This window comes from Strix aluco, chromosome 7 (genome assembly GCF_031877795.1).
Source record: "Strix aluco isolate bStrAlu1 chromosome 7, bStrAlu1.hap1, whole genome shotgun sequence".
Lineage (NCBI taxonomy): Eukaryota > Metazoa > Chordata > Aves > Strigiformes > Strigidae > Strix > Strix aluco.
In genome coordinates, this window is record NC_133937.1 from 11,378,180 (window position 1) to 11,394,968 (window position 16,789).

Consider the following 16,789-nt stretch of genomic DNA (forward strand, 5'->3'; position numbering starts at 1 on the left):
AGAAGCTTAAATTGCAGTTCTGCTTTCTAACACGTGTGGATATGTGTGTATAATCCTCCCTCTTAGGTTATGTCCATATTATTACATGGGGATGCTGCCTTTGCAGGACAAGGAGTGGTTTATGAGACATTTCATCTTAGTGACCTGCCATCCTATACCACGAATGGTACTATTCATGTTGTGGTCAACAACCAGGTAACAGAGTGTTTTCCAATCGATTTGTCTGCTGAGTAGTTGCTAGTTTATTTTTTTTTATTCTTGTTTGTTATTATCTGGGTGCATTGACTGCTTTGTTTATTAGAATGGTTAGGATGTTCCTGAAAATGATCATAGTATCTGGCAATGCTGAGTGGATAATATTTTATCACCTACATTTATTTCGTTCAATTTGTAACACTTAATTGGATTAGGTTTGCTTTGTTTTATTTTTAAGGGAACAAAAAGAAGCTAGCTAGCCAAAATTAAAAGATGATACTACTGCTGCATAAATGACTATTAAATGGAAACCTCAAGCCTTCAAAACAATGAAATGCCCAAATTAGATTAATGGAAGTTTCTGGAATTTTTAGATTGGCTTCACCACAGACCCCCGTATGGCCCGTTCATCTCCATATCCTACTGATGTTGCTCGTGTGGTCAATGCTCCCATTTTTCATGTGAACGCTGATGACCCTGAAGCAGTGATGTATGTGTGCAGTGTAGCTGCAGAATGGCGAAACACATTCAATAAAGATGTGGTGGTTGACTTGGTAAGTCTTGATTTTCTTAATTTTTCGTTCTGTGTATTATGTACTACTCTTATTTTTCTGTGGCTTAGAAGACCCAGTCAAGAAACGTATTTTGATTTTAATGGTCTTTAGTTTCTTCATTAAAAAAACCTTAACAGATTACACCTAACAGATTACAAGACTCCATCAATGCTTTTATACCATAAACGTCCTAAAAAATCTCTGAAAAATTATGCAATTGAAAGATTTCATTTTACATTTTTTGTTACCAACAGAAACAGTCTTTCTCTCTTTGTAGGTTTGTTACCGTAGGAGAGGGCACAATGAAATGGATGAACCAATGTTCACCCAGCCTTTAATGTACAAGCAGATTCATAAGCAGGTGCCAGTGCTGAAGAAGTATGCTGACAAACTGATTGCAGATGGGACTGTAACACTGCAGGAGTTTGAGGTACATGTCAACAGGGTTAAAGGGAACTTAAGAAGCTGTCAGTAGGAAGACACAACTGTCACTGTATGCTGTCTGCTTAAAAACTTTCCTTTCATTACTGTGATAAGTCTTCACCCTTTGGCACTTTCTGATTCAATTTGGTTTGGGTTTTCATGTAAAATAGTGTTGTAACAAAAGGACTGAAAGTGCTGTCAAGTAATTAATGCATGTTGCACAGAAAAGAATTTGCTTCAATTCTGAGATTTGTAAAAGGTGATCAGATGTGAATGTTGGAGATGGAGGCATTTGTCAGCTGTTCTTCATCTCTAGACTCTTGATTCAGCAGTAAGACAGTATTTTAATGCTCATAGGTATAACTGTAGCTTCATATTGATAACCTTGGCAGGCGTGTATCTAGCAGTAATGCAATAAAATCAATTTAACCTTTTTATTTTCTTACAATAAATCAGCTAAGTTCAGGGATCATTTGAAATATTCCAGAATGATGAAGCGTAGCATCTGGTGCCTGCATTAAGCTGGTTAGGTCTTTATCTTAATCTTTTTGAAAGGTAGCATGCAGATGCAAAAAAGGACCTTCTGAGAAAGTGTGGCTAACTGTGTAGTGACACAATATTGCAGATCAACAACAAAGCAGTTTGTGTGGGTGCATTCTGTTATCCGCTAGAACAATCACAGCTCATGCGGTGCGAGCTCTCCTGAATTGTAACAGCGTGCCAGTAGTGGCATGGACTTTGGTGAGTGGATCCTGGATGGATATTTTGCTGTACAGACTGAGCTCAGCACTGCTGTTAATTACTTACTATTTAAGATTAGTTAACTCAATAATTTGAGTGTGGTTTTGGATTGAAACATAGATATTGTAGAGGCATTCTGCCTCCACAGAGTATGGCTCTGTATCTGTTGCCATTAACGGGTGTGGCCAGCAGATTCTTAGATAGGCTCTCCAAGCCAGACTAGTTTCCTAGGAGATTCTTTTCTAGTCTTTAGTGGCTTCTGTAGCCAGAAGTATGAGAGGTGAATAATGCTGATATTAGACATATGACTGTAAGCTGTATTTGGTACTTCAGAACTGTCTCATTCTAGAGTACTGCTTGCAACTTCAGTTCTTGGTACTCTCCTCTGTAACACCTGTCCAATAAACTAAATAAATTATTTAGTTTATGTGGGTAAGTATGTTTCTAGAATGCAATTTGATCCTAGATAAAATGAAATTGTTTTTTTGCATAATTGTAACTAAATGTTCTTCAGAAGTTAAATAAGTGTTTTTATCATACTGAACGATAGGTGTCATCTGTAAGATACAAGGCTGTTACTTTTATCTGTTTCAAACAGAAAGTTTTTGTTCTACAGGAGGAAATTGCAAAGTACGATAGGATATGTGAAGAAGCATATACTAGATCTAAGGATAATAAGATTCTACATATCAAGCACTGGCTTGATTCACCTTGGCCTGGTAAGAAGTGTCCCTTCACTTATCCTAGTGTTAATACTACTGTGCTTTTATTTTGAGCCCATATTCTAGGACTCAAATGGTTTTTATCAGACAGTGTTCCTTTCAAATAAAATGTGACCTTCAGTTTGCCCCTGTTAATAGTAAATAAAACATTCTACCAGACAACTTGAAAGAGATGATTTTCTTAAAAAGCATGCAAAGGTGTGACTTCGAAAAAGACATCTTTTCAGTTTAGCAGAGAAGTATTTTGCCTGTAGTGTTAACTGTCTGTGCCTTCAGGCACAGAGTATGTCTCATGCTCCTTTTGGGTTTTTTTAGGGATTGAGGTGCCAAATGCCTTTTATTGACTGTCTCTGCCCACATAGTTGGACTTCACAGGGAATGAAAGCAGAAACAAAACAGATCATTGTGTGTCTGTAAGATCAAGTTCCGTTGTCATACAGACAATCAAAATGATTGTGTCTCCCAGTGAAAGGTGAAGAACTAGATTTAGGCTGCTGTGTAGAATGTCTTTTAAGAGTTGTGAGTTTTAAAATAAATTGTAGATAGTGTAGACATCTCTTAACCAGTCCTTGAACATCTCACCAAATCTTTTACTTCCAGGATTCTTTAACATGGATGGAGAACCCAAGAGCATGTCTTGTCCTCCGACTGGCGTTTCAGAAGACCTGCTGACTCACATTGGCAATGTGGCTAGTTCAGTGCCAGTCAAAGACTTCAAAATACATGCAGGTCAGCTGGAGTCTTTGTTTCTCCTAGTGGCTACGTTTCTTGCTCAGATTTTATGTTTCTGCACACAAGTTGCTGTTGGGCCATTTCTCAAAGAGGAAAATGCTTGTGACTTTTATTTTAACTCTTCCACCCAATGGGCAAGGAGAATGTGACAGTTAAGGTCCTGCTGCTTGTTCTCAGCATAATGTTCTTTCAGTATCACGCCACTTCTGTTCCCTACCTCATTAAAATAGATTTTCCTCTGAGGGAGGTAAAAGTCTCTTTTTAATGTTAAGTTAATAGCTCCTTTCATTCTTCAAGTCCCTGTGGAAAATGCTTCCTCTATGCAGCACATCTGTGGGACTTACGAGGAAGCGAGACACCCATCTCAGGAAGCACTATTTAATGTTTGGGTTTTTTAATGCCAAAACCAGTGGTAACTTGAGGTCCGTTTAAAACACTTTTCCTGTAGTTAGATAACTTTCTACACAGGAATATAACTTGGCCTTTTCAGACCTGGCAACACTGCTGATATACTTAGGAGCCTAATTTTAGTACAGCTGAATGGACTCTATGTGGGCAAATTCAGATAGTTTCTCTTTCAGTTTACCATTTAGCGTTGATGATAGTACAAATCCAGCATTTTCTCAAACAGTCTTAACTTTTGGTCTGAAGAGATTCAGTTCTGAATTTGGCATCTATTCCAGTTAGAAGTTAAATGTGCTGGTCTCCCTGGGGAGCCCTGACACTGTGTCAAAGTCCTGAGTTAATTCTTTTGCTCCCTGGTCAGGTTGAAGTCTAGCAGCTCTACAGGGAGCAGTAACATGTTAATTCCATGGGGGAATGTGGAGACACTTTGTTTAGGGATCTTTTTTCTTCTGTTGGCTTGTAGGGAATGTACTTAAGATCAGGAGAAAGAGGGGTTTTTTTCTGTGTAAAATCTCTAGCTAATCTATCTTCTCCAGAGTCATCCATCAGGGAATAAAGTGTGTCTGCTGTGTTATATGTGTTTGTGTTCCTTTGGGACAATTAAACGCTGTTACAGGTAATGATGATAGGGTATTCCCAGTTATCAATTGCAAGCTTGTTGAGCAGATACAGTTAATTGATGAACTTTAAAACTCTTCTACACATTTGTGCACTTTGTTGTGACACTGATACATTTGAAATAATAGTCAGCCAATAAAATTTCATATTAGACATTTAATTAAAGAGGTGAGATAGTCTCTCTTTAGTGACTTGATTAACCATTGACACTATGTAATACTTGCCAGTATATAAGATAAATTTATGGTTCAAAGCAAACTTTGGTCTGGTAGATTCTTTTATGCAGTTTAAAAGACCATGAGAGAGAAAATTTTGGGAGAATTAGAAGGGGAAGAGCACCTTTGTCCTTCCACCAGAACAAAACAGCTTAATATCTTGCAGTCTTTCAGCAAACAATTGGAAGATTATTTCAGATTATCAAATGTTTAGTATATTCTAAAGAGAAAATTTTCAAGATTTTTTTTTTTTCTTAAAATGCAACAATTTTGATGAGACAATAGTTTTATGTGGAAAGCAAACAGGGCAATTTTTTTTTCAATGGGGAAAGTAGCAAAGGGAAATATGAGAAAATAACAAGAGCTTACTAAAAGCATCAGTGCAGATGTGAAAATAAGATGGTATCAAGTGACACTGAATACACTAGCCTTATAACCTGAAAGCTGGAAGCACCTGTGTGCATCTTTGAAGCTTTATTCCCTTTAAAAGTCACAGTATGTGACTTGTGTTTTGGCTTACCAAGTTATAAAATCTTCACTGTAAAAAAACAGCTATTGGTACTAACTGAAAATCCATTGGCAGCTGCTACAATTTCCTATTTATATGATATTCATATTATTGATTAAACCAGCCTGTTTCATTTTGTAACATCTCCAGAAGTCCAATAAGACAAATGCCAAGAAAAAATAAGAGAGAGAAGAAAAAAACATGAACCCAATAGCTGATATTTTCAGTCTCTGATAAAACAGTACTTAGAGATATGAAAATAAATCCTTAGGAGGAAGTATTTCACCATGAGGTTTTTTAATTGTCCTCAGTAGTTTGACACAGCTGATCTTATTTTCTTCTTCTAAAACAAGGTATGAACATCATGCATAATGCAAGTTATTTTACTTTGCTAGCAGTTCAGTTCTAGAAGAACAATTTGTAGACCCTATTAGGATCTGTGTTTAACTTAGCCAGTGGGGAAGGAGAGTGATGAATGTAATGTGAATATAAAATACCTCTGAAATAGGTCCATTGATTTCTGATCTTTATTCCAATGTAGGACTGTCTCGGATTTTGAGAGCCCGCTTGGAAATGACCAAGAACAGGGTTGTTGACTGGGCCTTAGCAGAATACATGGCTTTTGGCTCTTTTCTGAAAGAAGGAATCCATGTCCGACTAAGTGGACAGGATGTGGAGAGGGGTACGTTTAGGTGAGTACTGAGATAACTGTTAAATGCTGTCCCATACTTAAAGAAACATCTTGGCATTTTTTAAACAATATGGTCTTCTGTGGGGAAGGGGAAGCTGAGGCTATTCAGCATCAATCTGAATATTATAGATTCTGGCAGTCAAGAATAATCAAATCTCCTGTATCTCTGTAAACAACATCTTAAAGAATTGTATTTAAGGCAAAATAAATGTTCTTAGATACTTTCTTCCTTCTCTTGATGAAAAGCAGAAATTTTTTTTTCTGCTTTTTAACTAAAAATTCAGCTGCAATCTATCTGATTGCTGAGAAGTAAAAGAAGGGTATTTTGTTGCTGCAGATTCTGAAGTCTTAAATACCATTCCAGTGGTGGCTGCTTGGAACTTGGGTATCCTGTGCCCAAACGTGTTGCCAGTTGACAAGGCTTTTTTAAGTGAAATAAGGTTCATTGTACCAAGACTTTTAATGACTATGGAGCATGAATGAACGCTGAATCTGATCACTTGGTAAAATATATACAGTTCTGCTGCCTTACCTGATTCTCTGTGGAGTAAAATGTTAGTGATGTATTTAATTGAAGCCTTTGATGCAAAGTCCATTGCTGGGGGTGAATGAACTGGAAGCTGCACAGTGCTTCATTGTGAACGCTTGCAGAAAAGAGAGAGAAATCTTGGTGCCTGTCTTCTCTGATACAGTGCTCTGTTTCTGTGCTGAGCTTCATTTGGTATCCAGTCTTTTGGGCTTTCTTCTTTTTGCTCCCATTCTAATGGTGGTTTAATAAAATCCTTTAAACAAGACCTGAAAACAAAACTGAAAATTGGGAGATTTCCTCTCCAATTTCTCATCCTCCTTGATTTCAGTACCATGGTCTTGTAAAGTGGTGACCATCTCCAGGGAGAGGAACACACGTGCTCATTGTTTAGCAACCTACCCACCTGTTTCAGGTGAGTGCTTAGTCATGTCTAGCACATGCTTATAGACTTCTGTTGAGAATACTGATTCTCTGTTTTCCCAGTTCTCTCACTGGTGGAAGAGGATTTTCCACAAGTATTGTCCAGATTTTCTTTATGTTTAAGATAAAAATAATTGTTTTGCTCACAGTAATACAGGGAAAAAATAAAGAATGTGTTCAAATAAAAAGCTATTTAGACTGACAAAGACTAGCTAAGGATTCCTGTGCCATCTGGATTTTATTATTCAGCCTTTTAGAAAAGGAGTAAAAAGGTGTTCAAACAAATTCTTATGAAGTTTAGAACTGAAGCTGGTACTGCAGATGTTTGATTTATAGTAACCTGGTTCTGCTTTACCGTTGAGTTTTGAGTTTTCCTGATGGGTAGTGGAATGTACAAAATACTAGCCTATGGTGTGATTATGAATTCTTGTTATGGATGTGATGGGGCAGTTGGACAATAAAGGGTGAGATTAAGAAAAAAGCCTTGGACCTGAGGAAGTCAGAGAATACTCAACTACTTTGTTAAACAGAAGACAATGCTGTAGAAATATATAAGACAGCCTATTATTCTGTATTCAGGCTTATTTCATCAGAGGAATAGGTAAAAAAGTTAACATACTACAAGCACATCTAAGAGATACTGCAGTTTTCAGTAAAGCTGCTCTTTTTTAGCTGTGGTTGAGTTTGTCACTTATAATAAAGGTGAGCAAATTCCCTAACAGCTGAAGACATTTGCAAATGCTGGTGCATTTTTATTGGAAAAAACACATTGCAAACACATGGAAAGTATATGTCATGGTATCCTCTCTCTGTACTGAGAAGACCCTCCTTCACTGCCAAAAATCTTTGAAGTGCATAATGTCTCAAATCTCTGGGACTAATTGAAGAGGGAGTGTCGGCTAGAATTTGGGAAGAATTGAAGATAGTTCGTGGCCATCATGAAGACAGCATGATGGGAGTGCTTTCACTGTTTTGGAGCTTCTGAGGTGCTGTCTAGAAAATAGCCCTTTCTGACAGTATTCAGTGTGACAGCTTGCTTTCTTCCCATTTCAGTACTCAACATTACAAACAAATTACAACAGAAGCTAGATAAAGTTGCAGCTAGGAGGACTGGGTCCCTTCTCATGTTGGAGACACACTGTGGAGAAGGGAAGGAGGAGAGAGACTTGATTCTGTACTGGTTTGATGTCAGTAAACCTGACAACCGCACAACAGCAATATCTGACTTCTATGTCTGTGTATTTCTGGCTGTCCATCTATGCTCACTATAATCACCTTTTGCTGGGGAAACACAAAACTTTGTGCTAAAGAAGCTTATCACCTAGCTATGCCTTCTATCTTTGGCTGAATGACAAAAAGAAAATGACACTAGCAAAAATTATTTCTGCCTAACAGCTGTCTGGTGTGTGTACTTTCCCCTTTCTATCTACTTCCCTCCCTATGCTGTTCTTCAAAGATTCTGTCTTTTCCTGGCTTTATATTGTTGACTTCTAAATAAATTTCAGAGCCCTCTTGCTGGCATTCATTATAGCAAAGGGAAGTACAAAAAGATTCAGTCTTCAGTTCAGTGTTGGCAGCTATACAGCACACAGTAGTTGTTACCAGTATAATAACTGTCCTTATGTTAGCAGTTGTAAAGCTGGACATATTGGTGTGATTCACTCAGTTAGTCTGCTCAGAGAGTTAATGGATTACAGTAATTACTTCAGTCATCTATGTTTTGGTATTGTTCCTGGGTGCCCCATTCTAATGCTGATTAATGGTGTCCTAGAGAACTGTAAATGGTGCATGTGAGTGGAAATAGCAGAAAAGAGGATACAACTGCTTCAAGTCTTGTGCTGAGATTAGATTAGATTAAATTTTTGCATAAAAGACAAGAGTTAGTTTAAGGAAAAGATTAATAGAATTTGCCAGGGAGTCAGTGTGAAATGTTTTTAATAATTTTCTTCTTCTGTTGTTTGTTTTGGGTTTTTTTTTACTTTAATTGGTCTGTTTTATAGCAACAACCTCCCCACCCATTCCCTTCTCCCCAGTTCTTCTAGTGTTGAGGTATTTTTGGTTTTCACGAGTGCTTGAGAACAAGCCTGGATAGTCAGTGAAAGTCCTTACGGTGAAGCAATTGTATTTAGACATGTGATTCTTTTGCTAGGTTTCAACCAAACCAGGGTGTGGTGTAAAGCAAAGATAACTGTGTTGCTTGCATGCTTTCTGGAACATGGCTTTGATGGTTTATCTTTGAAAACAGCCCTTTTAAAGCCCAAAGTTATTCTTAGCTAATTTCTTGTAACAACTATTTGCAGCCATCGTCATCATGTGCTTCATGATCAAGAAGTTGACAAGAGAACGTGTGTTCCCATGAATCACCTCTGGGAGCAGCAGGCCCCCTATACTGTCTGCAACAGCTCCCTTTCCGAATATGGTGTCTTAGGTATGTCTCGGGGTAACTATCTGACAGATCTGCTTTTGTTTTAAGAGGTCTCAAACAAGATGTAGGAAATGATGAGTGCTAATTAAGAGGATTTTTTTTTTCAGATTTTGCTTTAATGGGGGTTAAGCCTTCTGGCTACAAAGTTTTACTTTGTTACTTGAGTTTGCCAAGCCTCTAAACAAACAAAAAAAAGTCTCCTCCTGCTAGTGGCATTTAATGATAAACAAACTCTGTATTTTTACGTTGTCATATTCATAACAGTTTTGTATCGGGTGGGAGCCAGGAATTGCAGAACAGGGAACTAAAATCCAATCAAAATGCCTAAACTGATTCTCCCTGACCCCCTGAAAAAAAGTAGCTCTATCAAGAGATTCAATAAATTTACCCTGTTCATTGTGAGATTTGTCCCTTATTGATTCTTTACCTTGAAGGGTTTTTAAGAAATCATGGTAGTATAAACTTTAAGCCAAACTCCTGGTTTTTTTTTTTTCCTACAGTGTGCTATCATGGGTCTCGGTTTTAATGTATTTAGTTTTAAAATTTTAGAATAAATTAAAAATTAAAGGGGAAAACTCTGAGTCTGTGTTTGTGTGGTTTTTGTTTCTTTTTTTTTTTTTTTAAATTTTTGAATGTGTTGCCTGTGGTATCAGGCATATTAATTTGCAGGTTTCAGTGTGCTTGCAGCGCAAAACTTTCTGCACTCTTCAAATGGTACACCTGCTTGTTTAGACTGCTTAGAACCTGCTTGTACTTCGACATAATAAACTGGGAGACTTAAGCAGCTTTTGGTGGAAAAGTCACAGAATATGCTAGCATTGGCGTCTTTAGTATTTCACAGGAAATTACATAGTAATGACAGAAGATGAATTTCAGAGAATAATGTAGCTATATAAGAAGCAGAGCTCAGCAAGAAAGAGAAAGTGGAGAAAAGCTGTAAAACAGTTATATGTGAAATGGATATCAAAGCTCTCCCTCTCAGGTTCTGGCATCTCTTAAACAAGCATCCCCACATTTTACAATTTTGGGCTTCAGTTGAAAGTATCCATCTGTTGTGGTTGTTCTTGGCCATGTTGGAACATGCACCTAATGCTTTCTCAAAAGCGGAGAAACTGTCAAATGTGAAAGTGACAAACTTCTGGGTATGGTTGAAATGTGGTTTTGTTCCAAAAATTACACGTTAATAGGTTTAGGAAGCCTAGTGTTAATAGGGTGTGAAGGGCAATTCTTATTGCCACAATTCTGTTCTTCAAAAAATTAACCAAATGGACTCTCTTTCTCTTTCCTGATCTCATCCTGCTCACTATTGCTATTCTACCTCCCCCGGCAACAGAAATGTGAAAGTTGATTTAAAAACTTTCATTGAATACAAGCAATAGGGCAAAATACAGATTTGTTCATATGCTGAAAATGAGTGTAATTTCTGTGCAATTCTGCTTCAGCAGATGGGATGACAGGTTCTTCAAAACTAGTAATATTGATGTTTTTAATTATTAAGAACTTTAAATCTCTTATGACTGAGATCTTTTCTAACAGTAAATTAGATTAAATTGATAGAAATAGTTGATAAGTGGTGATTTTTTTTTTAACTATTTTTTTTTTTACTACAAATGCCATGTTTCTGTGGTGAAGTGATTTTATAATTAAGTTTCCTCTCCTGTGGTAGCTTTTACATATCAACTTTTTCCAACATGTTTACTCTTGTGTATTGTATCCATAGAGAGGCAGCATTGGGATATGCAGCAGTGTGTGAATGTGTCTCTTCTAGTTAAGCATCTCAGTCAAAGAGGAGCTATTAGAATTGCTACCTGTTTGGCTGGTAGCATCACCGGGTCTCTTTTTTAGTACATGGAAGAATAAGTGAATGCTTGCAGTTCAAGGAGCTGATTCTTCAGGAGCAGCAAAAATCCCCAACACTTTATTTTCTCTAACTGCTATTTCTATTATATAAACCTGTTAAGTGAACAGTTTGGGATTAGTGCCCTAAAGTATTTGGTGGCGGGGTGGGAGGGTTGTGAGATGATATAAAGGGGGGGTGGGGAACCAAGTGTTAAGAATTTAATTTATGACTGTGTTAACATGCAGTACCTCAGAAGCATTTTGGGAATTCCCTTCATTTTGTTGAATTAGACCTAAGTAAACATGGATTGAATAACCCAGCATGATAAAACTACAGATTATTTCCTTGGCAGGCACATAAGCCAAGAGCTGGCATCTGTTCAGAGCTATGAGCTTTGCAGCAAGTTACTGTTGAGCTGGTTGAGAACACCTGGGGTGTAACTGCTCTGTTAAAATGATACTCTGACAAGACTGATTTCACTCAGAAATAAAACAAAAGCAGTCTTAACTTGTAGTTCAAACAATTGCTTATGTTTTGTATACAGGAAGCTGTGGAGTGTGTGTACTGGGGCATTAAATCAGGGTATTTAACAACCTCTGATAATTTTGTTTTACATCCTATGTCTACTATTTTTAGCTATATCCAGATTATTACAATTTAGTTGTGCATCCACTCGTCTAGCTGTAAATTTTCCCTTTTACTGAAACTGAATGTCTGGGAGTATAAGTGATGGATGTGTGAAGTCATTTAACCAAAAAAGTTTGAGTTTATTTGCTGATTGATCTAGAGGAGAAAAGCAGAAGTAACTTACAAGCACTCCGTGCTACCTCTTCACCATTCTTTAAATACTTGAAAGTATCTCCTGTCTTTCTTTACTGCCTTCAGAATGACTTGTGTGGTGATGATTCTCCATCCAGGAGATGTGATTCTCTCTGTCAGGTTCAGTACTGGCTTTGAGAGGTCTTGGGCTGTAGCATCCTGTACTGGGAACTTCAGGGAACATCCAGGCAAGATAGACTTGGAACTAGTGCGTAGTTCAGCCAATTCCTGAACCATGAGACCTAGAGTACAGCTTTTTCAAGGGGGAGGGTCGTGTTTTAAAGCAAAAGATGAAGGGAAGAGGACAGGTACTGATTTAAACTTTTTTTTGCAATACACTCCTAGAATGAAATATGTAGTATTACTACTCATTCAGACCAACATATTTTTAAGGTTAGGAGTAGCAAATACAATTACCTGTCAGAAACTGTGCTAAGAAATAGGATAGACTGCTGTAGTAACCAAGGACCAGGTTCTCAGTGGCGTCTGCGTGGAGCTTTAAGAAGGCATCAGTCTTTCTGTTTAATAGTCAGCCACCAGATGGGTATTAACTTCACTTCCTCTGGGCTGTGTTTGAGTTTGTGAAAGGATGCATGTCCTTCTGTTAGTCCCTATGCTTAGATTTTCTGTTAAACATAGCACAAATCTGTCTTTGTAACTCTCCTCATTCTGACATTAAATCCCTCACTGATAAGCCCTCTATAACCATTAGTTAACATTCATGCCTTAAGTCATATTGAATTAAGCTATAGTCTTATTAATTGAAAAACTGCAGTTCTTATAACAACGTGAAAAGTGCTGTGGGGAAAACCACAGCATAATATGCTGTGTAAGCTGCCATTTTGCTTGACAACACCTCTTTCTCTGCCACAGCGACAAAAAAACACTGAGAGCACAGCAGGAACTGGACTAATAGAAACAAGCATTTCTGCTATGCCTGTCATCTAGGGACCTTAATGAACTTCAGCAGTTAAAGCATTAGTTTTGCAACCTTAGTCAAGTGCTGTGTATTCGCCTTTCCTCTCTCCCCTCAGTTTGGAAGTTTACCGAACTGCTGCGCTGGGTCCTGGTCCCCTGTGCCCTGGTGTGCTCCGAGCCCTGAGTGGCTGCCTGGTGTTCAGGAGCTGGCTGGTGGCTCTCCGCCACCCTTTGGGTCTGCAGATTCTTTACCTGTCGTTCTTTGAAAGCTATGTCTTGTAGACTTGTTGTCTTGGCAGTGGATTTCCTCACAGCTTAAACCTGTTCTCTGTGTTTCTAGCTGTGTAAGAGTTAATCCTTTAAACTCATAATGTTTGCACAGCATTCTGAAGAAATGTTCAGTTCTTGTCTCTGCAAACACAAACAATAAAAGTTTGCAAGGTGTCTGCTGCAGTTTTTTTAACGCTTTACTCTGGTCTGAGGTTGAGCCCTCGTGAGAGGCCTGGGAAGGAGCCTGCTCTGCTGCAGTTCATGTCCCATCTCTAGAACTGTGGAGTCTTTCTAGCTTGGGTCACTGTCCTGACCTTGACTCATCTGGTGACCCAACAAATCCCTTTCAGGAGAAGCACCTCACCCTCTCCTGGGTTGTTCACCTTGCATCTGTCTAGATGTCTTTCCACCAATTTTATTTTTTTTTTAAATTTAACAGTTCAAATCTTGCTCTTTAAATGCCTTTTGTCCACATGCAGGTAAGGAGTAGTAATTCTTGACAGACTCCCTAGCAATTGCTATAATTGCTGGTGGAATAACTTTAATGTTAGGAACTCTCATTGTCGTTTGCCTGGTGGAAAAGGAGTTCTGGTATACCAAAGATGGGTATACCACAGACAGATGTTCCATGAAGTAGTAGTCTTGGCAGAATTAATTTCAAAATATTAATCAGAATGTATAGATTACATTTGGATATATTTTTCCAGATATTTTTATGGCTGTCAAAAAGTTTGCAAAAGGTATCTGTGTTAGGATCACACCTTTCAATGCAGCTTCACCTGGGACATTGTCACATTGTGGAGATTATTAGCATGAAGTGGGCAATCAGATAGGAAATGAGAAATGACACTTTTTTCCATGTGAATTTTAGGGGTGATTTTGGTATATGAAACAGAACTATGTGTGTGCTCTGACCATGTTTTAAATATGCGTAGAGCTCCATACTCTTTGAAAAGCACTATGTGATTATTGATAACTCCAAGTGGTCAAGACCTCAGTTTGTTCTTCTCTACAAGCTAGATTACCCCATCCTTACAGAGAGCAGCATATGCGCAAATAAGTCTTGAACATATTGCATATTTTCTCAACCATGTCACCCAATCAGTAGAAATGGTCTCTTAATGCTTGTGTAAAATTAGAATGGGAATCAAGCCTATCTAGGGAAATCTATTTTTCAGATACCTTTGGGAACACACACTGAAGGAGTTGTGTAATTTTTCCACTGTTTGCATTGTGTTAAAAACAATAGAATCACACAAATAAGGAGGACAGAGGTTTAAAATATGTTCTGAAAGAAAGGCCGTTCAGGCAGTCAGGCCAAAGGAATGGTCAGCAAAAGCTATCCTCTTTGGTAATGCACTGTCATGATGACTCACAGACAAAAGGCCCTCTATCTAACTTACCAGTCTCCTTTTGGCCTCTAACTTACCAGTTGCCTTTTGGTGTGAACATGATTATCTGCTGGAGTTATGGATGGACTGTTCAGAGTTCAGCAGTCCAGAAGCCAAGTGACTCAAAGATTTCTTGCCTTGGAGGTGGTAAACAAAAAGCTGGGTTGGAATTACCGAGGAGTAGACTATGAAGACACACTATTAAAAAGTATGTAAAACTTTTCTCTGGGAATAAACAATTTCACTTGAAGCTCTTGCTTTTTCTCTCATGGGGTTAATTTGTCCTGCAGTTGTCCTTCTCCTAACCTTCCAGGAAAGGTTGTGTACTGACGTTGACTGAACAGCCTGTTCCTGTAGCAGAAGAAAGAAATCCTGTAGTTCCAATTTAGCTGTAGTCATCGAATTAAGCTAAAGCAATTTCAGTTTCATGCATAGATAACCTATGTCAAAACTTAATGTCAAGTGTTGGAAGGATGTTCTTTTGATACATGACTAATCTCACCAGTTTTGTTGAGAGTTTTCCTTGTGGAACTGGACAAGTTAGTTTCAACTTTCTGTTAATTAGTTCTCAATTTTATTTCCTGTTCATTAGTTCTCAATTTTATAAGGTGGAAATGCTTGTCCTTCACTGTCTTTTTTTCTTTTTCTTTTTTTTTTGTTTTCCAGTTTGACAGTAAAACTTTCAAGGAAGGAACTACTCGTGTATGTTTGTGGCACCTGGCACACAAAGACCTCAGTTTTAGCTTAGAGCTCTGAGTATCTCTCTGACACTGAACATAAAGTAAAAGTTTAACAAAACCAAAAAATGACAAAGAAGGTTTGAATAGGTTTGACTTGATCCTGAAATCTTTCTCCATAGCTACGTCATCTACCTAGCACTGATAACATTAAAGTAACTCGTATGCTATATGTACTGCATGCTGTTCTCTTCTATCTCATAATATATTAAATTTTTTTTAATGCCTGGAATGCCAGGCCATCTTAAGGTAATTTAGGTATTTTTCTATTATTGCTTATATATTTTTTTGGTATTATAATTCTTTCTGAAGTAATTCTCTTACCCATTGAATTCCACAAAGGGAGGCTCTCCTATAGGGACTGCAGCCTCTAGTCACCAGGGTATAAATCACAAGTGGTAAGTATATGAGACATGTCAGCTGTCACTTGCTAGTGACTCCATAGCAGTAGCCTTCTGTGGGTGGAGAATGTCAAGATGGTAATCTCATCTCTTCCAGGAAGCCTGAGTTTTTTGAAGTTCCTGAAACTTTTCTAATTAAAAGAGTTGTATAGTGGGTTTGATCAGAGTCAGAAACCATGGTTCCAATGACTTTGGCTTTTGTCATGGCTTTGCGACAGTTTACTGTAGTTTACTAATTGCCAGTGGTCACAAAGCAGTATTGGATTTTGCTGATACACAATATTTAGGAGGCATACTAGGTACCTGACTTATGGTTGTATTTGGGCTCATAGCCACCTTTGGGTCTAGGAAATATTATCCACAACATGAGGTTTTACAGATGGATATTTTTATCCTGTACTCCTGAGAATGTCTGCAAGTTAAAAAAGGAGGAGGAACCCAAATAAATGCATAGTATCTAGATAGGTGTACCATCCTCTCAGATATGAAGGGATTTCTCTCTGCATCCCAAATGCCAGTCTTAGATGCATTTCTGTCTTAATTAAATGTATGCTACTCTTCTGACTGTTTGGAGGTGGGGGGAGGCTGGGGGCCAGTGGGACAAATTAAGCAGTATGGATATTTTGTTACCAGAACTTCATTTTTTGCCTAAGCTGGTTTTGCTCTCAAGCCTATATTGTAGAACAGCATTTGAGTGGCTACCATGTCACAGTAAGGAAAACAGGCAAAAATGGAAATTAGAGTGACTTCTACATAACAAGAACATGAAGCTGAGTTCAGTGTAAATCAATGGTAGAGGGATGGGACTCTCTGCAACTTAGTTACACGTGCAGATCTTAAGAAGCTGGAAAGAGATAAGAAATCCATATCAGTCTGTTAGCTCACTCTGAAGTTTTTAGTCTTGCAATTACGCAGGAAAGAGTTGCAACTCATTATCGTAGGTTTTTTAATAAAATTTGTTGTTGTGCTGGGGTAACTGTCAATGAGAGTCTTCCCATGTTGCAATTCTGTGTTTGAAAGCAGATCTTTGTGTTCTGTTCAGAACTTTGAAAATTCGACATAAAACATTTATCCATCAAATGTTTATTCTCTATGTGTATTGAATCAGTTTTCCCTCAGTCAGAACCTCTAAATCCAGAGCAGTGCTACATAGCACTGTTTTTTACTGAGAGCTTTAAATTTTTGGTTTAAATCATTCCATACTATAGGTGTAGAATATGAGTAGAGGTATTTAC

At 37.9% G+C, this 16,789-nt stretch overlaps 1 protein-coding gene across 3 annotated transcripts in view; it reads left to right on the forward strand.

Moving 5' to 3' along the window:
• OGDHL (oxoglutarate dehydrogenase L) overlaps positions 1-16,789 on the forward strand; it is a 55,685-nt gene that overhangs the window by 25,418 nt on the left and 13,478 nt on the right. For all 3 annotated transcript variants that reach the window (XM_074830479.1, XM_074830478.1, XM_074830481.1), the window contains exons 10-16: positions 67-195; positions 570-749; positions 1,027-1,179; positions 2,530-2,632; positions 3,236-3,364; positions 5,655-5,805; positions 9,054-9,181. In XM_074830479.1, coding sequence (XP_074686580.1) covers positions 67-195; positions 570-749; positions 1,027-1,179; positions 2,530-2,632; positions 3,236-3,364; positions 5,655-5,805; positions 9,054-9,181 — 973 coding nt within the window. The remainder of the gene's footprint in view (positions 1-66; positions 196-569; positions 750-1,026; positions 1,180-2,529; positions 2,633-3,235; positions 3,365-5,654; positions 5,806-9,053; positions 9,182-16,789) is intronic.